Source organism: Chrysemys picta, chromosome 24 (assembly GCF_011386835.1).
Source record: "Chrysemys picta bellii isolate R12L10 chromosome 24, ASM1138683v2, whole genome shotgun sequence".
Lineage (NCBI taxonomy): Eukaryota > Metazoa > Chordata > Testudines > Emydidae > Chrysemys > Chrysemys picta.
Window position 1 is genome coordinate 4,869,804 of NC_088814.1, and position 21,380 is coordinate 4,891,183.

The window sequence follows — 21,380 nt, forward strand, 5'->3', positions numbered from 1 at the left end:
AAGCCCTGATCCACTCATACAGCTGCCGGGAGGGTGGGTGCAAACTCGGCTCCCCTGCTCCCCGGAAGAAACAATCACAGCCCCCTGGGGCCACCGGGCTGTGGGCTGTGCTCACCCAGGGCCCTGCTGGAGAATGAAGCTGTAATCTCCTCTCTCCCATAGGGGTCAGCGCCGCTCCAGGAGTTGGGGGGCGGGGCACCATGATCGGGGATCCCTTGAGTAGCCTCTGCCGGCCCCTGGTTGGAACGTAAAGTTGGGCCCCCACCGCAAGGGTAAATCCTCTCACCCCACAACAGGAGCCTGTGTCAGGAGGGGCGACCCTGGTGCGATTGGGGTGATCGCTGTGGGATGCCGTGGGCAGCTGGCACTGCCGGAGGGAAACAGAAGGTGCCAATTCAACCCCATCAGGATTGGCTGGGTCTGGAGCAGAGGCAATGAGGGATGGAGCCACCCGGACCAATCAAGGCACCGTCGTGGGCTGGGAAGGACCAGTAGGTTGGGGAAACAGACATTCCCCCTGAGCCCTTCGGGGTACCCTGTTTCCCTGTCCCCTGCCTGCCATTCCCGAGTCAGCCAAAGGGGTCACTGCAGAGCAATCGAAAAATCGGCAAAGCAGCCTAAAGGATTTGGACGTTCAGCTCCCATTAAACTGAATGGGGACTGGGTGTTTAAATCCCCCAGGCAGCACTGCAAATCCCACCCACTCCGTCCCCAGGAGACCAGCTCCCTGCTCTTGGTGAGCTACCAGCTTCCGACAGCCGGGGGAGGCCGGCTCTGAGCCCTCTCCCGCGTCCCGTCAGACGGGAATCCCAGATGGGCAACGTGACAATGAGCAAGGGAAGCAGAAGGGCTTCAGAGGAGCGATCGGGGCTATACATAGCAGTGTAGACGTTCGGGCCAGGGCTCTGACACCGCACGAGGGGGGCGGATCCAGCCGCAGCCCAAACGCGAACAGCCCCGCAGGCCGAGACAATTAACCTGGGATCTGAGACTGATGCCACGGGGTTTTTATGGCATTGCAGACGTCTCTGAGACAGCAGGGGAGACACATATGGGGAGATGCTAGCGAAGGGAGGCCTGGCCTGGTGCTCCGAGGTGTGACCCGGTGGGTTTGGTTTGAATTCCTTTTTTCGGGGGGGAGGGGTGCAGGGGGGGCAGCGGGGGGAGACATCGTTGCCAGGACTCAATACACCAGACAGAACCTTGTGAAGTATTTTGGGTTGCAGAGTTCTTGTGAAGACCCGAGAAGGGAAACCGAGGGCTGGGTGCTGCAGGGCCGCCCTGTGCCATAAGGGGGTGATCTGGAGGCAGCAACCCCGGGTTACAAGGGCCAAAACCTTGCAGGGCGGCTCGGAAGAAAGCTGATGGTGCCACCCTAATCACCAGGCACAGCGTCCACGCCAACAGAGGGACTGGCAGAGGGAAAGGGAGCGCCCCGCCGCGGGGGGCTGAAAGTCTCCCCCATCCGGAAGCGCTGCTCCGGTGATGCTCTCTGGAGGCCGGTCCCAAGCCGCGAGCGTGGCTATATTTAGCGCTGTAATGATTATCGAGGGTGAATCACGGGAGGCCACGTGCCGGTTTCGGCCGGAGGGGCCGTCTTCGCGGTGCTGCATTATTTATGGCACGACACGAGCTGACAAGATCTGGAGCTGGGAGGGGGGAGCGAAGGAGGCGTCTGGATTTTGGGAGACAGACGTGGGGATGGGCTGGGAGCAAGCGGGGGGTGGGGGAGGATCCCTCCGAACTCAGAGCTGATGTTTCTGATCATGGCTTGACCCCAGCTGGTCCCAGTCAGAGGGGATGCTCCAAGGTACGCCCGAGACTTCTCAGACTCCAGCCCTGCTGGGCTCCCCTGAATGTCACTTTCTAGGTCGCCTGGAGGGCATGAGCTGGGGACAAGCTTCCAAGAGTCACATGCCAGGATTCCCCACGTTAACCCACAGCTCCGGGTCAATGGGAAGCGGGGAAGTGGGGGCAGGGCCCTGTTAGGACATGCAGCCTGCGAGCGTGGCAGGTAGGTCCCACGTTGGGATCCCCGCCTGGCTGGGGGGCACAGATTGATCAACCTCCAGGCAGGGGAGCCTGGACACGCCGTCCCACCCTGCAGCCCGGGGGACTCTCGGCGCGAGGAGAGTGGAGCTGGTGAGTGGGGGGGGGGGATACAAACACCCCCAGCTACTGAACTCCTGGGGCCGCAGGAAGGGAGTGGGATGGGAAAGTTCCCTTAAGCCCAAGGCTTCCTCCTCCGCAGCCCCACCCTGCTTCTCCCCTCCCCTCCAGCCTGCCCCGGCTCCTGTGCCAGGCCAGGCAACCCAGGGGTCGTGGGGGTTTGGCTCCCCCGCGGCACGGAAAGGTGTGATGCCGGCGCTGCGCAGAATGCAGAGCTCCTGTCTCACTCCCTGCTGAGTCAGTTCCACCGAAACCTGCCCCCCAGGTCTGGCCTGGGGCCCGGCTCCCCCCCCACTCCCCTGCTTCCCACCACCCGAGAGCCGGCGGTTCTGATCCCGGGAACAGCTGCCCTTCGCTCCGAGCACCCACGAGGGGACCCTACGCCTGAAGCATCCCTGATCAATTCATGGGTCCCTCTGCCAAGCACCAGCCCCCAATTCAGGGCCTTGATCCCAGGTGCAAATCTCCCTCCTGCTCTTTCCAGGCCTAACTCGGGCTCCCTTGCCCGGGGATCCCGGGTGCTTCCCGATCCTCTCATCACTAGGCCCTACGCTCATTACATAAGAACGGCCAGACTGGGTCAGACCAAAGGTCCATCTAGCCCAGTGTCCTGTCTACCGACAGTGGCCAATGCCAGGTGCCCCAGAGGGAATGAACAGAACAGGGAATCATCGAGTGATCCATCCCCTGTCGCCCATTCCCAGCTTCTGGCAAACAGAGGCCAGGGACACCATCCCTGCCCATCCTGGCTAATAGCCATTGATGGACCTGTCCTCCATGAATTTATCTAGTTCTTTTTTGAACCCTGGTATAGTCTTGGCCTTCACGACATCCTCTGGCATTGTTCTGCACCTGTCCTAGACAGGATCACACCTCCCTCCTGGGCACTTGCGGGAAGCAAGGGTCGGGGAGCCCTGTGATGCTTCAAGAAATGCAGAGGCAGAAAGGAGGCCGGATGGAGGTTTCTGGATGGGTGGGAGCTGGTTACAGCAGCCTGGGAAAGGATCTGCTCACCCTGGGAGAGTAGTAGAGGTGTCATCGGTGTTATTTACGGGCGAGTAAAACACCCACCCCCTTTTGCACCTATTGGCATCCAGGGATGGCGGGCAAGGAGATTGGGTGCTTGGGCTGGTACATTTCCAGGCCCATTTTGCACAGTTGGGGGGACTTATATTTTTAGTGTGGGCAGGCAAGTGGCGGGGTGAGGGGGAGACACTCCACAGCACCCACGTGTGGGAAGGGAGGCAAAAGTGAGACATTGTGCAAGAAGTAGGTTGGATGATCGAGTGGATCAGGCACTGGGCAGGGACTCAGGAGACCTGGGCAAGTCACTGAACCTGCCCTGGGGCTCGCTCCCCCAGCTGGACAATGAGGCTAGCACAGGGCACGGCGAGGATAAACCCCACTAGCGACTCAGAGAGCGGCGTGACGAGAGCTGGAGATGGGGGCACTACAGAGTCAGGCAGGGGGCTGCATGGACTCTCAGAAGATTAGGGTTGGAAGAGACCTCAGGAGGTCATCTAGTCCAACCCCCTGCTCAAAGCAGGACCAATCCGTAACTAAATCATCCCAGCCAGGGCTTTGTCAAGCCGGGCCTTAAAAACCTGTAAGGATGGAGTGCCCCAGGGGTCACCGGGCTCTCCAAGACAGGTCCCCCTTTGTCTGAAGGGCACCACACAGAAGAGAGGGGAGAGAATCCAAGCGATTCCAGACCCCAGGCAGCCTTTGAACGGGCCTGGCAGAAACCTGCTTTTCCTTTCCAAAGTGACCCAGACAAAGGCGCTGGCTCCGGCCGCAATGCTGAGTCCCGCCTGGTCAGCAGTTCCAGGCCAGACGCTGAATCTGAATGAACTGCCGCCAGCAAACAGTGCTGGGGTTGGGGGTTGCTCGGGACAGGCCCCTCGGTGCCTGGGATCCCCGCCGCTCGCTGGGACAGCTCGGCAGTGCTGGGAAAGGGGGTGGAGGGGAAAGCGGCCAGGCCACGGTCCCACGCGGAAGGGAGTTATCGGGTGGTCTCGTCGCACTCACGCTGCCCGTTCTGCACCAGGCCGCCCCGGGGAAAGGCAGACAGGAGTCAGGCCCACGTCGGAGCCCTGTCACGCAGCAGGAGAAAAGCAGGCCTGTGTCCGGGGAAGGGATTTCTGAACAGCTCCCGGATGCAGCCAGGGCTCGGCGTCAGAGTTTCTGGATGAAGGTTTTCAGGTCCTGGGCTGGGATACAGCCGAGGGGGTCCCTGGGCCTTGTGCTTTGGGCAGTCGCGTCGCGGTTCCGCGCACAGCAGAGGTTAGAGAGCCAGGTCTCTGTGCTGGAGGCTTCAGGATTTGATGCTGAGGTACCGCAGTCCTGTCTCGCTGCCACACGTTCCCCGATGCTGCGAGGCAGCCGAGGGACACGTCTCAATGTCAGATGACTCCAGATGCTGCCGTCACACAAAGCTCCGTTTTAACGGGCTCCTCGCATCCATCGTGGAGCAGGACGGGGAAAGGGGCTAACAGTTGGGTGCTATTGTCAGACGTTTCGAAGTCTGCAAATACGTGGTGGGAAGATCAAAGGCCCCCTGGAGACAAGACGCTGTTTGATTCCCAAAACAAGTCGGGCGGCCAGGGGGAGGAAACGACTTAGCGAAGGAACCAGTCCTGAGCAGCTATGAGAAAGCCCTGCGTGTACCTCCGTCGTTAAATGCTCCCCGCCCCAAAGGGTCTCACGTCTCCAGCCAATGAAATTCCAAGTTGGCAGATGTTCGTCCTGGAGTATTTTACCAGCTGCCCGCGTAAGGCAATCTGCCCCAAACACAGGGAGGTACCGTCCCACTCCACCTCCACCCAATCAGGTCAGCCGCTGGAGCGGGTTCTTCGGGCAGATTTCACGGCAAGTACCTACCCTACAGCACCAGCGAAACGCAGCCGCCTGTGGGGCGGAGGGTGGCAGTCGAACCGAGGACGGAGCGGAGAGGGGCCAATGTGGTCCTGTGTCGAGCACAAAATGAACTCCAGGCTGCAAAACGACGCGGGAAAACCACGGCGTGCCCCACGTGCAACTGGGCACGTGCCCGCGGCCGCCTGGCTTACACGCCAAAGCTGTAAATACCTTCATGCATGAACTAGGCATGTATTCTACATGTTGTTAACTATAGCGGAAGTTAGGGCCCCAACCGAGCTCAGGGCGGGGGTGGAAGAGGGTCTACACAGGCAGCAAGAGACAGCTCCTTCCAATGAGAGCTTATCATCTAAGCAGGCAAGACGGAAGGTGGGAAATAATCTTTCCTTTCTCCGTTGTACAGGCTGGAGAATGCAGGCTGAGATTAAACGACTTACCCATGGTCACCCAGGGAGTCGGTGGCAGAGGCAGGAACTGACCCCAGGTTTCCTGAGTACCAGCCAAGGGTCTTGACCCATACGATCATCCTTCCTCTTTACACAAATACCTTTCGGGAGCAGTCCAAGTCGAATTGAGTGGTCCCTGGGGTTTTACAGCTCGGATTGTTAAGAGGTCCCGGAGAGGAGATAAAAAAGGCTTGTCCTATTTCGGTTAGAGAGGAGCTGGGTGGGAGATGATTTATAGATAATGACTGGTTAACGAAGAAACCAGCCACCACTTCTCTTCCTCCTGCCACAGCAAAGCAAGGAGCTCCTCCGCCCGACAGGCAGTAACTCTGAAAAGCTGTAAATTTGCTACCAGTCAATCTGCCGGAGGCAGCATGTAGCGAACCTGTGGAATTCGTTGCCACCAGCGCTCAGCAAAGCCAACAGTTGGGCGGGATTTGCACAGGGGGATTTACGGGCACCCACTAACCAACAGAGGCAGCTGTACAAAGCGAAGGAGTCGGGTCAAAAAACGTTCCGACAAATCGTCACGCTGCAGGGCAGAGGCTGCTCCCCGCTTGGGAAGGGAGGGGAGGCGCGCAGGGGGGCGCCGGGTCCGAAAGGAAGCGTTGTGCAACTGGTCAGCTGCACGGCCCCGGGGCAGAGGAGGGGCGACAGCTTCCCTTGAGACACCAGGCCCTGGGCACAAGAGCAGACTCGGGCGCTTTTGCTTGGGCAGCTCCTGCGTCGCTGTGATTTTCTGCCGCTGAAACCTCTTCTTCCTCCCCAACCCCCGAGGCTGCAGCGATCAGCTGTGCCCCCCCACCCCACCCCACCCCTCTGTCTCCCCAGGGACCAAGGGGGCAAATCTAGGAATCAAACAGGGGATCCCTTCCATGGCAGGGGGCTGGATACACCTACTCTCCCCCCGTAATGCTGCCGCACTCCACGGGCAGAACTCATTTGGCCCCACCCAGGCCTCAGCTGAACTAATATTCCCCTGAAACTCGGCGGTTATTTTGCACGACTTGTGCCGGGTGAAGCGTCCAGATCGCCTGCCCCGGCTGGCTGCTTTAATCGCCACTTGCTGCCGTGTACGCGCCCTGCTAGGGAACATCAGGGCAGGCCCCGTCCCTTGGACCGTTTCAAGGGAGCCCATCGGCTGCGCCTGTCTAGCCTGCTGGTCAGCGGTGAAGGGGTTAAACTGTGTGCCGAAGGTGCAGTTCTCAGCCTGAACTCGGGGGGCGCCAGCAGCTGGGCCGGGGGTGGGGGGCTGCGATGCTCCCCGGCTCCCCACCCTTCCACACAGCTCAGAATCAAAGCCCCACAACTCCCCCTTCTGGGGACAGGCGTAGGGGGCTCTGGGATGCATCCCTGGGGGGGAGCAGCACACTTACGGGAGAGGGTCCAGAACCCTGAATGAGGAAGCGGATTGGCTCCCCAGCTGGGCATTGCAACACTCCCCCGGGCTCCCGCACACCCGGATCCGCAGCAGCCTTCTCGACAGCGATCGCAGAGCAAGCCAGCCCTCGTCGCTGGGATCGCCCCACGCACCAGCCATCTGGCCGTGGTACATCTGGGGAGGCGAGCGAAGGTCCCCATCCACATCCGCAGTGCCGTAGGGGCCAGGCCAACAGCAATTCCAGGCGGTAGCGGGTCAGGGAGTCAAACAGCAGCGCTGGAGACGATTGTATGGCTATTCTCTCCAATCGGGTAGGCAAACGCCATGCTTCAGGGAGGCCTCCGCCGGCGGCAGCGAACAGGAAGGAATTCCCCCCTACTTGGCATTGCACGGTAGGGGATACCGCAAAAGCAACATGCATCGGCCTCTCTTGGAGGAAAGATACCAGACCCGATGAGCCAATGCCCCAGTCAAGCAGGAGGAAAATCCTCTGGGTCAATAGTCTTGAGGCAACCAACCATGCCTCTGGCATGGGCTCCACAGTAGCAACTTGAGCAGCTACGGGATTTATTTCGCTCCATTCTATGGCAAGACCGGCAGAGCACCCAGGCAGAGTCGCCAGGCAGCGGCGGGTTTGCGGGGCTGGTGGCCGCTCAGAGCCATCGGTTTCTCATTAAGACAGTAGCGTTTAGTGGTGGAGAGCTGGGGGGAGGGGAGGGGGCTTCTCCTTCAGCTGTGGCCCCATTCACTGGCCAGACACCGTGGTTCTCACCAGGCCTGGAGCGGATCCATTCGCCTCCATTTGCCCTTCCACTCCACAACCAAAGAACAAACAATGTGGGGAAATCTAAGCCAGTTTTCCTTCCCTGGACCGTCAGGGGCCATCTTCTCTGCCACCAGCTGGCTGGAGCCAGAGAAGAGCGTCCTGCCGGCGGGAGTTGAGAGCTATGGATGCAGCATGTTCAGCCCCGGGGAGGAGGCCTGCATGCCTACAGCCAAGGCCCTGGCCAGGCTCATCCAGTGTCCACCTTGGCCAGAGGGAGGTCACCATGATGCAAGGCCTCTGCAGGTATTTAAACCAGGGGCGATGCTGGAGAGCATCCGTGGAGGGCAATGCGGGGTGGGTGGTTGAACCATGGGAGAGAAGGGGGAAGAGGGAACGAGCCACTTTGGAGTGACAGTGCCTGGGACTGAGAGATGGAATTTCAAGGGTTTTGTCTTAAGAGGGGTGGGAGGGCAAAAAAACTGGGGGACTGTGGGGTGCTTGTCCCCAGTGGAAATAGGCAGAACTCAAAGCACATGGGAGAGATGCAAGCCAAGGCAATGGACAGTCTGAGCAAGGAAGTCAGGACGGTCCATGGGCCAGAGGGAAGGCAGCGCTGTGGGCCGCTCACACCGGATCCAGGGACCACCCTGAGCTGAGCGCATCGGATTGCAGAGACTCAGAGATTCCCAGGAGGGATCACGGTCAGGTAGTCAGACCCCCGGCCCAGCACAGGCTGTGGGGAGGGAGGGAACCAGTGACTTCTTAAGCAGGCAGAATTTGAAGGGAGGCTTCTACCATATAACAGCTGGGAGGCAGCCAGGGAAATTGGCTTATTCGGGTTGTTTCCCCTTTGGGGACCCCGGTAACGTTCGCCCACATGAATCACCCTGGGGAATTTGACAGGGATCAACATCCGGCCTGTCGTGGGAGGACGGGGACCCAAAACAGCTGCCCTCTCCCCGCTCCTCCCAACCCCCCTCAAATAATGCTATCGTTGTACTCAGCAGAGGGAGGGGTCTTCCTCCCAGGGGACCAGCCCATTCCAAACGGACACGCCCCCCCAGGCTGACGGAGCCAGGCAGTGCTACCTTGACATTGGAGTGGACCGCCGACTCCGGGGGGTAGACGATGAAATGTCGGAGGGTGAAGCCGAACCCCCCCTGCGAGCTCTTCCGCAGCAGCACTGTCTTCGGCCCCACCCAGGGGAAGGGCTCCTCCAGGGGGGCGTTGTCATTCGGAGAGGTCCCATCTCTCCGGCCCAGCGGCGGCTGTCGGGGGGCAAGAAGAAAGCGGTTAAGGGAGATCTCCAGTTGGATTACTGTGTTCTTCCCTCCTAGCCCCCCATGTCAGCCCCATGAAAGGACGGACGGCCTGGTGGTTACGGCACTGGGCTGGCACTCGGGGCACCAGCCTGCTGGGTGACCTGGGTTAATTCATTTCACCTCTGTCTGCAGCGCCTGGCACTGCGGGGCCCCGATCGCAGCTGGGCCTCTGGGGGCTAATTCATTATTGTGATGCATTGTTGGCGTCACGGTAACACCAATCCAAGATCAGGGCCTTGTTGTGCCAGGCTGTGACATAGGCGCTATCCAGGTGTCGAGCAAAAAGACTGGCCCAGGAAACCCGTCTACATTTCCCACCCTGAACTGCTCCTGGGCACAGTCAAAAAGTTTCCATGTCCCAAGAGAAATTCCTATCCGTACATTCGTTTATTCCCCTTCCCACACAGGAATAGCTACACTGGCATAAGGACCCTGATCAACAACCTGGGAACGAGACCGGTATCGCTGAAGTGACCCGACTGGCAGGAGCTGCGCTGGAGAAGGCTCTTGCACCGGCTGCCGGGAGCATGTGTGAAGCTGGAGGGAGACGAGGCCAGTGCACAGACGGTGGGGGAGAGAGCGAGACAAGTGCTGCGTAGCTGGCTGGACTGAGGGGAAAACGAGGCAGGGGCTTTGAACTGGATCCCGGAGTGAATGGGGAGCCGGCGGGGCGGCGTGAGGAGGGGGATGCGGCTGGGGAAGGCCAAAGGCAGTGTGCTGGAGCCCAGGGAGGCCGTGGGGAGGGGAACTGCTAGGACAGGGGCAGCATGAAAAAAACGTCCCCTTCCAATTACACCCCTGGTGAGAACCAGAGCATGGGGGAAGCCGGGAAGGGGGCAGGGGGCAGGCATCACTGTGGGCCCTGGCACTCAACACTTCCTGGAGCAGATCCCACGTCCCAGGGCCTGGGGCTCAACAACCTCCCGTTCCTCCTTCCCTTCCTGCAGGCAGCCGGCCGACTCGGTCTCCTCCTTGCCACCCCCCCACAATAAAGGCTGCTATCGCCTGACGGCAGCGGGCACATTCTGACCGACGCCCAGATCGGACAATCGGCGGCTCCCAGCTGGTGGCTGTCGAATTTTCAGCTGAGTCACCAGACACGCAGGGAAACGCTCTCTGGGTTGGACGTCTGGGCCACTGAAAAAGCCAAGCGCACCCTGGCTGCCTGTGGCAGACCGAACAAGACGCCAAGGGAGAAATGGGAGGAGGGGAGGTTTACCAAATCTGATGGCACCGTCTCCCCAGCAGGGTGTGGGAAGCAGACTTGCCACAGCCCGGCTGGAGCTGCCCCGTTCAATCAGCCAACCAAAGGAATGCCGAGAGGCAGCACAGGGTGTAATCTGCAGAGCCTGGGGCTCCCTGCCAGCCGCCCCGCCTTCCCGCTCCCCGAGCTCTGCAACACGACACGCTGTACTTTAGAGACACGCTTCACCTTTGGGCCCCCGCTTGGACCCAGGCTCTTTTGGTTCCATGGGGCCTCGCCGCACGTCACGTGGCTCCACAAGATTACAGGGCAGACCCGTCCCTGCGGCGATTGTGGCTGTTGGCCAACGGATCCCTCCTATGGGGAAGGCCTCTTCCCAACCCTCCCGTCCCCACAAAGCTGTTCCAACGACAGGCCCGATCCTGCAACCCTTCCTCCTGCCCCATTTGCGGGACTTGACCGGGAGCTCTGCAGGACTGGACTAAACCAACACTCCAAGCCCATTTCCAACGGCGGGAAATACGACAGGCCACTGAAATCGCCCGCCTGCACGCGCCAACAAACAAACAGCCGCTTCAGGGCCTCGTAAGTGTCCTGAGGCTGCCAGGGTGTCAATTCATAACTCCTCCGGCCACTCAAAACCATGGACTCAGCAGAGACTCTGGTTTTCTGGCTCATCACAACACCGGGTAACACGCTCTGCTGCCTGCTAACACATAACTGACCACTCCATTTTAAGGGGTGTCCTACAGCATGTGCGTGAACCCCACATACTCAATCAGTCCTACCTTACATGTAGCTTGGAGGCTCTGGTTACCTTCTCCAGATCTGAGGAAGAGCTCCGTGTCCCTCGAAAGCTTGCCCCTTCCCCCAACAGAAGTTGGTCCAATAAAAGATATTAGCTCCCCCACCCTGCCTCTATAATGAATAATAGACTCTGTCCTAGCACTTTTCATCAGCAGATCTCAAAGCGCTTCACAAAGGAGGTCAGTAGCATGAACCCCATTTCGCAGTTAGGGGAAACCGAGGCACAGAGAAAGTGGGGACAACAGCACTGCCCTGCCTCCCTGGGGCGTCGTGAGGATAAATCCATTACAGGTTGTGAAGGGCTCGGCGATCCGGTGAGGAGAACCGGGTGTCGTGCTTGGCGGGGCTTGCGAGACAGATAAATGTGGTGATAACTCCACTCCCGCCACGTTTCCCCTTTTCCAGCTGCGAGATGATTTTATTGCTCTTCCCCTGCCCCCTAAGAGAGACACGCACAAAACAAAGAGGTGGGATCAAATTAGCCAAAGCCCCCTAAGTGATTTAGGAGCCTCTCTCCCATTGACTTTCAATGGGAAAGCTTGGGGCTTGTCTACCGAGGGAAATCGACCAGCCAAGCTACTCTGGAATAACATCCCACGTGGACGCACTTATTCTGGAACAGCTGTAGTGTTTTCAGCTCGCGCCCTACCTGATTCCAGAATCACTTTCCTGCCCAGACAAGTCGCAGGCTCCTAAGTCCCTTTGGAAAATGGGACTTCAGCTGCTTAGTCACTTGGGTGCTTTCTGCTTTTTAAAAGTTTACTCCTGGGGCCCAACTCTGCGTTGCCCTGCACGCTGGGCCCCATTCTCCACTGGCCTGTGTAGCCTAGTGGGTAGAGCATTGGACTGAGACTCAGAAGTCTTGGGCTCTAGTCCTGGCTATGCCACCGGCCAGTCACAACAACGCCCTATGCCTCAGTTTCCCCATCTGTAAAACAGGGATGAGGATTCTGCCTTCCTTCGGCCAGTGTTACGTAAGAGCTAGGCAGTATTGTTTTCATTGTTAAACCTATGCAAAGTGGGTGCAAATTTGCCCTGTTGTGAATGGCTGCAAAGAGGCAGGCCGGTGGGGACTCGGGGTTGTTAGACCCGGCTGACAGGCTCAAACTCCGTCGCAGGAAATGTGGCAGCAAAATGGGATTGGGGCCGAACAGCAGAAGGGGTGAAACATTCTGGGGGGTGGAGGTGAAAAACCGACAGGAGGAAAAGGGGAAGATTGGTAATGACTGGAACAGAGGTCGGCAGCTGGGAGGGGGTGGACTGGAAGGAGATAAGAATCGCGGTTCAAGAGGAAGGCTGGCCTGGTGGATACAGCTGGGACTCAGGATATCTGGGCTCAGCTCCGGTGCCTGGATCAAACTCCCTTTATCACTTCGGACAATTCTAGTCACCGCGTCGTGCCTCAGTTTCCCCACCTGTCAATGGGGGGAGGGGTGATCACGTCGCTTCCTTGCAGGGGAGAGGCGAGCCTGAATACACAGGATGTTTTAAAGGACCAGAGGAGCCTCAGCCAAAGGCAGAACAGAAGAGCACAGTATTATCATAGAATACGACTTGGCAATTCCATAGCCGGAGGGACATCTCGGGCCGCGCCAGCTCACAATAGCAGAGGCCGGCACTCCCAGCCCTGCTCTCGACGCTGAGGGAATCGCATGTCGCCTCCTTGGTTTGAAGCTGTTTAATCTGGGACATTTGCAGACCAGACCAGACCAGAATCCTGTGCCCAAGAGAATGGATCGGAGCTAGTCTCATGCCTTCACCCCGGCTTAGCCTGCACGGAGGATTCACTCGCTTGTGGCCAGCGTGAACCCAAGTGCAGAAAGGCAAAGCCGCACGCAGCTGAGCCGGGCTCCAAGCAGGAGGACGCTACGCTGGGTGCAAATTGTGCCTTAGTGTCTGGCTTTATTGTGTGCTGTCTGCCTCGGCACGGCTGGACTGCCCCGTCCCCTAAGGCGGTCGCTCTGAGACAGAGAGCCCCATCAGGCAGGGGATGCGGATTTTAATCGCACTGAGCCAGCCGCCTCCTGCCCCCCAGGGGACTCCCAGTCCCGACCGAGATCCAAGCAATCTATCCAGGGCATAAAGCGCTTTCCACGCTCTCCCTTTCCAGACGAGCGCGTCACGCTCCGCTGCGGCCGCAACCCTTATCGGGCATTCACAACACGGAGCCTTTCTTCGGCTCGGGCCGGCTTGTGAGATTAAGCCCCCCGATAACTCTCTGAATAGCCCCCTGTGCCAGCCACCCGGCACCCTCCAAGCCCGCGCTGCGCCGGCACAGCAAGCCGAGATGGGCCACGGCGAGCCAAGCCACGTGACAAACAGCTGGATACCAACCGGTCCCTCTGTGTAGAGCCTGGTGGGGTTGATTGTGCCAGGAGGCAGAGCGGGGTCTGGGATGGGGCACAAGGAACGTGGGACACTCGACCACACATCATGCAGGCCTAACCCAGCTGCACTCCGGGGGTGTAACACCCAGGGTCAGCGCTCGGAAGGGGAAAAAACAGCCCCAGAGCGGCAGCAAACCCAGATTCCTCCCGGGCTCGCTCTTGTCACAACAGCACCAAAAATGCAGGAAGCAGGAGACAGGAGGGGTTATCGGAGGGCAGGGCTGCTGGGGAAAGCATCAAGGGCACCCTCTCTGTTCCAGCCGGCGGGGAGCGTTTGACTGGTGTGAAACAGACAGACAGAAAGTGGCCAGGGAAAGAAAAAGAAAAAGGCCAGGAAGGGAAACGGGGCAAGGGGAAAAACGAAGCAGAGATTAAAGGAGAAGGATGTGGGAGGCACCAGCAGGTTGCTGATCAAGGCCACATCTAGAGACACCCCCCCCCCGCCCCCCTCAGCCAAAAGCGCCTCCCAGGCATCCTTCTCCTCTGCGTGTCCAACCAGTCGGAAAAGCCGAATATCTGATCAGGCCGCATCTGTGCGCTAAAAAGCTCCCGCTGCTGGATAAGCCGAGACAAATCCCCCCACAGGACACCCCTGAAACAAAGCATCATCAGACAGGGCCCAAAGGGACCCCCATCTCGCCCCCACAGCCCCCCAGAACACACGGCTGCTCTGCCGACGATAACCGGGGGGGGGGGGAATGCAAATGCTCCAATCAGGCGGGCGCAGGTGGCGCCCTAGAGAAGATGGGCCTGATGCTGCCAGGGGGGCAGGAGCAATGCGTGGAGGGCAGAAGCCTATTTAATAAAGTGACTGCGTGCGAGCACCTGGCACTGCCCGAGTCTCCCCAAGGCAGAGAGGCGGAAGAAAGAGACACTCAGTCGTGACGAGTCCAGAGGGGGCTGGCTCGGCCCCTCTGTTCAGCGCTCTGCTCCTTTCAGACCATCCCAGCAGCCAGAGGCTCTTCGGGGAAGGGAGTGCCCGGCCCGTGGGGCCCCAACCTCGATCTGGGTCCCTACGTCCTACAGGGATACAAATGCCCAGGATGTTTCTCTGGGGGGCGGGGAGGGCAGGGAAGTCTGCACAGAGATCTCAGCTGTGCATGCCCAATCCTCGCTCAAATGACTGGGAATTGAGCATCCAAATCCGCTAGGTGGCTTTGACAATCTCAGCCTTCGGTTCCATTCCCAGCTCCGTGCCTCGGTTTCCCCATCTGTAACACAGGAAGAGGCATCGATACTCCATCACAGGGAGACGGGGTAGTGAGGCTTGATTCACTAGCGTGTGGGAACCTCTGGGATCTTCCAGTGGACAATGCCAGAGGCACACAAGTAGGATTCATTCCACTCCCATCGCTCCAGGGGATGCCCAGTTGCCTGGAACTTCGCTCCACAAACCAATACTGCGGGACCCGGCAGGAGCCCGTTTCGGGAACCCCGGGTAGTTACAGCCAGCGCAGAGGCAGGCCCCGGCCTGGCCGCGCATCGCCACCACATACAAACAGGCCTGGGCCAAACGGCCGGAGGCAGAAGCCGGCGCGGGGGGGAGGATCAGTGGGGTCCTTTCCGAGCCCTTCTTCCTCCCCCACTTGGGGCTTCGTTAATATTCCCAGCGCTCCAGCCTGAGCGGCAGCTGAATGAAATCGCCTCTCGAGGCGGGAGGGCATGGGAGAGCGAACCGGCAATGGGCCGAGGGTGTTAAAATTCAGGCGCTGTCCTCCCACAGCCTCGTTACTTGATGTGTGAAAGAAAGAGCGAGCAGGGGGGAATGGGAGCGGGGGGGGGTGCAGCAAAGGGGAGGGGGTACAAAACCCCTTTGTCTCTCCCCATGCTGCTGGACAATACAGTCAGGCTGTAGAAAGGCTCGTCCTGTCCCGCATGTGGGAACACGCTGCCCTCAGCTCCCAAGTGCCCGGCCTCCTACCCAGGAACGGTTCCCCTGCCTCGGGCCCGGTGCCAGCTTTGCACACACCACGGCCGTGGCGTCCTGTCCCGGCGCTGGCCGGGGGGGCGCTCGAGCTCTCTTGGGGTCGCGATTTGCAGAGTGGGAAGATCTTCTCCTTCCACAACCAATCCAGAGGAGCTAAGGCAGGAAGGCTCAGGCCTGGCCCCGGGCTCCGAGCCTGTCCTGCTAGAGAAGCTGCCTGCTTCCAGCCACTGGCCGCCCTGACCAACCCGCCATTCTGAAACAGGAGTGATCGCAGGTGCCCAGCCCGTCGCTTAATGCTCCCCAGGCCGGCGTTATCGTGGACAACCGTTAACCCGCTTCCCTCCCTCCTGCCTGCTGTTAACGATGATAATCCCTCGCTCTCACGCAGCACTGTTCTCCAGGAGATCTCTGAGATCATCCTCCTTATTTTACAGATGGGGAAACTGAGGCACAGCAAGGGGCAGGGAATTGCCCCAAGGCCCCCCAGCAAACCAGCGGCAGAGCCGGGGATAGACCCAGGTTTCCCGAGTCCCTATCCAGCGCCCTAACCATTCGTTCACACGGCCATGGATCCTGCAGACAAGCCAAGACGGGAAGCAGTCCTGATCGCTATCCTCCAAAGCCACTCCCACTCCAACTCCGAAGAGCAAAACTAAAGCTGCCCAGCCTGACACACTCACCTGCGTCTTTCCCGAGCGACGACGACAGGCTGCCTGTTGGCAATGAAAACCCGCAGCAGGTTAGGGTGACCAGACGTCCCGATTTCATAGGGACAGTCCCAGTTTTGGGGTCTTTTTCTTATATAGGCTCCTATTACCCCCCGTCCCCTCTCCCGATTTTTCACACTTGCTGTCTGGTCACCTTACAGCAGGTTAAGTTGGCCCCCCCACCCAGAAACTGCAGGGCGGGGGAGGGAGCATGTCTAGGATTATTATTAGTTATTTGTAGTGTGGCAGAGCCTAGGAGGCCTAGTCCTGAAACAGGTCCCCGTGGCGCTAGGTGCTGTACAAACAAGGAACAAACGGCCCCTGCCCCCAAGAGCTCAGAGCCTAGCTCCAGAGCAGGAGAGAGAGCTCGCCGCAAGGCATCCCGCTGCCTTCACTCCAGCAGAACCTGCCCCACGGTACAAGGAATTCCCTGCAGCCCGTTGGGAAGCCCTGCTCCCTACGCACTGGCATGCAATGACCCACTCCGATTCCAACCAAGCTGCCATCTTGGTTTCAGGACACCCTGGCCGTTCCGGGACTGGGCATCCCAGCAGCCCCGGAATAAACCAAATCTCTGGTTTTCGGGTCAGATGCTTACGAAAGGCCCGAAAGCCTGAGATCAGCCACTCGACGGATCTCCCGGGATCCAAGCGAGAGTCCAGGAGCGACCGGGCCACGCTGGGTTTGAGATGCAGCTCGAGGCTAAACAAAGGAAGCCCTGATTCTCCAACGGTGAAAGGCACCAGGGGAGCAAACGCAATTGCGCTAATGGCCGTGAAAGGCCTAATCCCCCCGACGTAGCCTTCTCCAGCCATCCTCCAGCTGCAGCCCGCAGCACTCGCGGGGAGAGTTGCTGATTGGATGTGGGCAGAGCCCCCAGGGCAGGCGTCGAGTGCTGGGTCCCCAGGGGAGATTTGAACATGGCAGCCCCCAGGTGATTGCTAGCCAGCTGTCCCGCCCCTCTCAGGAGCCTCGGCAGGGACAGAAGGGGTCTGATTCTCTGCTGCCTTGTGCGCCGAGCTGGGCAAAGGGGATGAAAAACACCTCTCATCCAGGTCGTGTTTTGCACCCACATTGCAAAGGCACAAGGACAAGGAGAGGAGAATTCAGCTGCAGGGGATTCATACCCAGCTTCCTCTCTGCCACCGCCCTGTTAACCAGAGAGAGAACCCGCAGAACCAGCCCCAGGCCACTCATCCTTCCCCCGACGTCTGCCAGTCCCTGGAACGGCCTCTCAGCGTGGGGCTCCAGGCAAGGCAGGGGAGCGCTGGCCCCGCTGGGAAGGGCGCGGGTGGATCCTCGCCACTTTGGACCAGGAGCGCCCTGGCTCAGCTCCTTTCCCCATCTGTGGTCTCCATTGTCTCGGTTGCCTGCTCGCTGGATTATTTTTAAGCTGACAGCTGAATGTGCCCTTGTGATTCTAACCAGTACAGACAAGCCTCGGAAAGAGAGCCCGAGAGAGGGAGCAGCACATGTGCTACCTAGACGTTAACCTGCAGCCACGACTCCCTCGCCCGCAGCGTCCGCCCCAGACACACCAGCCGACCCATCGCAGGGACGTCGGCAGGGCTCCCACACGGCCAGTCCGGGGCACTTGGTTTAATTCCACACCTGCCCGTGGTAACAGCTCCTGCCCTTGTCTCTCACCCCCGTCATCTTCCATTCACGCCCCCTCACCACCACCCCCCAGCCACCAGATGCCAAGAGGAGGGGGGCTGCGGGAGTTCCTTGCTGACAGACCAGACAGCAGCCGGCCAGGGACCAAGGGGCCCCATAGCATGAGCTCCTTTGCCCCTCACAACCAAGGGGGCACCCCCAACATGGGCAATTCCTTCCTGCCAGCCTGCCCTTTCTGGGCCGTTCCCCTTAGCTCATCTTTCCAGCTGGGTCTCTTGCTGCTGGCCGGCCTGGGCACAGCCTTCAGACCACAGGTCAATTATTTCCAGAGTCAGTTATACCAGGGCTGACTGGCCCCATGTGCCTAGACGGGGCCAAAGGGCCAATTCTGCAGCCCTTACTCACGGTGAGTAACACTTACTCAAACAAGTAGGCCCACTGACTTGAATACAGCTACAGCCGTAAGTGCTTCTGCATCAGGGCTGCAACATCATAGCCATAAAGGATTAGGAGATGGTGCCCATTGGCCAATGGGTCTCCGCCATTCCCACTGCACAGCCCCCCAGATCACAGCAGAACCGAGTTTCACAGCGCTCTGCTCATCTAGCCGTTGAAAAACAGGAAGGTGGTTGCGACCTCCTGAAACATTCTGTGACCTTCCTTGGGGGCCATGCCCCCCCCCCAATCCCCGAGCGAGACCCAGGCTGATGCTCTGTAAACCATAGGATCAAACTCAGGGCCTCCTCCGGCCCTCGACCCCTTTCCCTGGAGGAGGAACGGGGGAGGCGTCTCTAAAAACGGATCACGTTTGGGGGAGACAGGTGGTTTCAAACAGGAGTTGGACTCAGCCCATCGAACGCACGTCCGTTTCTCAGTAAACTGAACGCTCGCGCGTCCTTCGACAGTTCGCCCCGGCGCTGGGTTCGGCTCGTCAGTGAGCACACGGGGCAGGCTGCCTTTCCAGAGAGGGACGGCGTCCATTCCCCCCCTGCTCCGTCACAGAGTTGTAGCTAGAAGGCTGATGTTTCTAGACACGTAGCCCAGCCCCATGGCCGGTGAGACAGACGGGCAGGAGCGAATGCCAGGCCCAAGGAAGAACATACAGCTTTGTCCAGCGGCAGGTTATCTGCCCCGCCAAGCCCATTCCCAACTGGATGCTGGGAGCAGGGCCGGCTCTCGCTCCCAGCTGTAGCATCGCCTGAGTTTGCCAGTGTGCAGCTGTGGCCTGGGAGGAGCGGACACGGCTGGAGCAGCAGAACCCCTGGGCTGGGGCATTGTGTGGCACATGCCCGGTGTGTTCCTGCTGCTGGCCTTGCAACCTCTATCGGCTGAACCTACTGCGGGCTCCATTTCCTCTCGCTCTTCAGTCCCTCCCCCTCGCTGCAGATTGACAGAAAGAACCAGAGGACAAAACGCTCAGGTCAGGAGGCCGTTGGGGCTGGTAAGGGCCTGGACTGGAACCTCGGCATCCTGACTCTGCCCCTAACCAGCAGTATGGCCTTGGGCAAGTCCCTTCTCTGTGCCCTGGTTTCGCCCCTCATCTGCGTAGCCTGTAAACGCTCTGGGGCAGGGACTGTCTCTCTGTATACGTTTGTCCAGCACACAGCACCGTGAGACCCACCTGTGGCTGGGGTCTCTAGGTGCTCTTGCGATAAATAACTAAACTAACTCATATCCCACCCTGAGCATCAGGAAAGGCCGAGTTCAATCCCTGATCTGGCACCCTTCCCCCCGGCTCCTTCCTTCCCTTGCCCTGGGGGAAGCCAATTCCCCCCCCCCCCCCGCCCTTCTTTTTATTTTAACTGAGGACAGAAGCGTCCCAAGGTGCTGTGACTGGCTGGGGCCCACTCCCTAACGCTGCGCCGCTGAAATTCACCATGAGATGCGCAGATCTGCTGGTGATGGGAGTCACCCAGAAAGAGCGATGAAAGAAGCCCCACAGATTGATGCCTGACTCCCCAAAGGGCGGCGGGGGAGGGGGCGATTCCTTCCTGTGGGCACGTCCCTCGCACCACCCTCTTTCAGTGTTACACAGGTCTCCATTTTGCTCTGAACGTAACAGCAGCAACTCAAACGTCTTACGGCCCCTGTTCTAGGAGGCTCCCAGCACATAACTAATTCAGAGCCCATGTGACGCTGGTAAATATTATCTGTGTTTTACAGATGGAGAAACTGAGGCATGGAGGAGGCGAGTGATTTGCCCAGGGTCACATAGCAGCGAGTCCGGACATCCCCAGCCCCCTGCACTAAATCACTCAACAAGGCTGCCCCAATGTTGTGTATAAACAACCCACATGAAAACTAATCACAGTAACGATTTGTGCAAGCCGGTCATCTCGACGCTGGGCACAAAGCCATCACTGACTCACTCACTACCGGGCAAGCAGATCCCTGGGCTGACAAACACAGAGAAACCTTAACCCCCTCCCTTTATGTTCCTCACCCTGCGGTCATTCATTCGCCTCTCTCGTTCTGTCTGCTTTGCATTTTGTCCCCCATTGTGAGTCAACTCGACAGGAGGGACGGCGGATACACAACCATCCAAGCACACACACAGTGAACTTACAAACAGCCTCTTAGCACTGGTCTGGGCACGCACTAGGCGCTCCGGCAGAAGCTTAGGAGAGCAGGAAGCAACGGATCACCAAGGAGACGCAGGTGGAACCCCAAACTCTGGGGTTCCCTTTGTCCCCTCTTTTCCCAGCTCCCCACATCCCCTCCACAATTCACCCACTTTCTTCCCAACCCCATATATTTATTGTGGGCCGCACTCAGGCAAAACTCACGTTAACGCCAATAAACCCAGGGTCTGCTCCATTCGCGTTTATCACCCACCTGGCTAAGCCGGAGTATCTGGTCGCCATTCACTGAGAAGATATGAACTGCGATATAGGGTAGGGAATGACTTCCACTACCCCCATCCCACAAACCCAGATCATCTCCTCAACAGAGATAAGACCAAGCAGATAACCCACCACGCCGAGTCCAACACCAATAGGAACAAAGAGGCATCGGATGTTGGACCCTAAATGGATCCAATGGATCTCAACTGGGCAGAGCCAAGGACAACCCTGATGGAGAAGTCCTGTCTCCAGGAGTCTGACGCTGGGGCCGAGAGCCGCAGCACCCCACCACCGACAGCCGCTGGAGGGCACCAGGCAGATTTCATAAACAACAGGGCCAGAGACCCTTCAGGTCTTTTCAGATCAATGGTCAAGACGGTGGTGGAGACCAGCAGAAAAGGCAGGATCTGCCTTAGCAGAGGCAAGGGACTGCCCTCCCTGCTGAATTTCTGGGGAGGGATATCACGAAATGCACTCCTGGAGATTAACCCCGCAGGCACCTTACCCCAACGCCACGCCCAGTCACCTCCCCCATACTCCTGGCAAAACTTGGGGCAGGAGGGTAAAGTCCCAGGAGAGAGAGACCCAACCCACTCCTATTAAGGTGGAACAAAAGCTAGCAGACCTCCACCCAAGCTGGTGTCTTTGCCCCAGGTGCCATGTTCACGGGCATCACTCGTTAGTCCCAAGTGTTAATCATGGCACACAGCAGTACTTGGTCTCCAGTGACCCCTCTACTTCCTAGCGCCCATCCACTAGGGGTTTAGTAAACATGCCCCCCCAAATCGTTCACCTACCCCCCAAAAGTATTTACATCCCCATAGGACAGTGAACTAAGGCTACAAGGACCAGATCCCCCCTCCCCAGGTTCCCCCACTCCAGGGTGAAAGGGGATCTGGGTGTGGTGACCAGGGCGCGCCGCCGCGT

General features: G+C 59.0%; 1 protein-coding gene across 17 annotated transcripts in view; it reads right to left on the bottom strand.

The window, feature by feature from the left end:
- Window positions 1-21,380, bottom strand: part of ARHGAP23 (Rho GTPase activating protein 23) — a 125,493-nt gene that overhangs the window by 46,879 nt on the left and 57,234 nt on the right. For 11 of the 17 annotated variants that reach the window (XM_065577540.1, XM_065577536.1, XM_065577535.1 and 8 more), the window contains one exon: window positions 8,725-8,907. In XM_065577540.1, the coding sequence (XP_065433612.1) occupies window positions 8,725-8,907 (183 nt within the window). The other 6 variants (XM_065577531.1, XM_065577545.1, XM_042844542.2 and 3 more) reach the window with 4 other exon arrangements.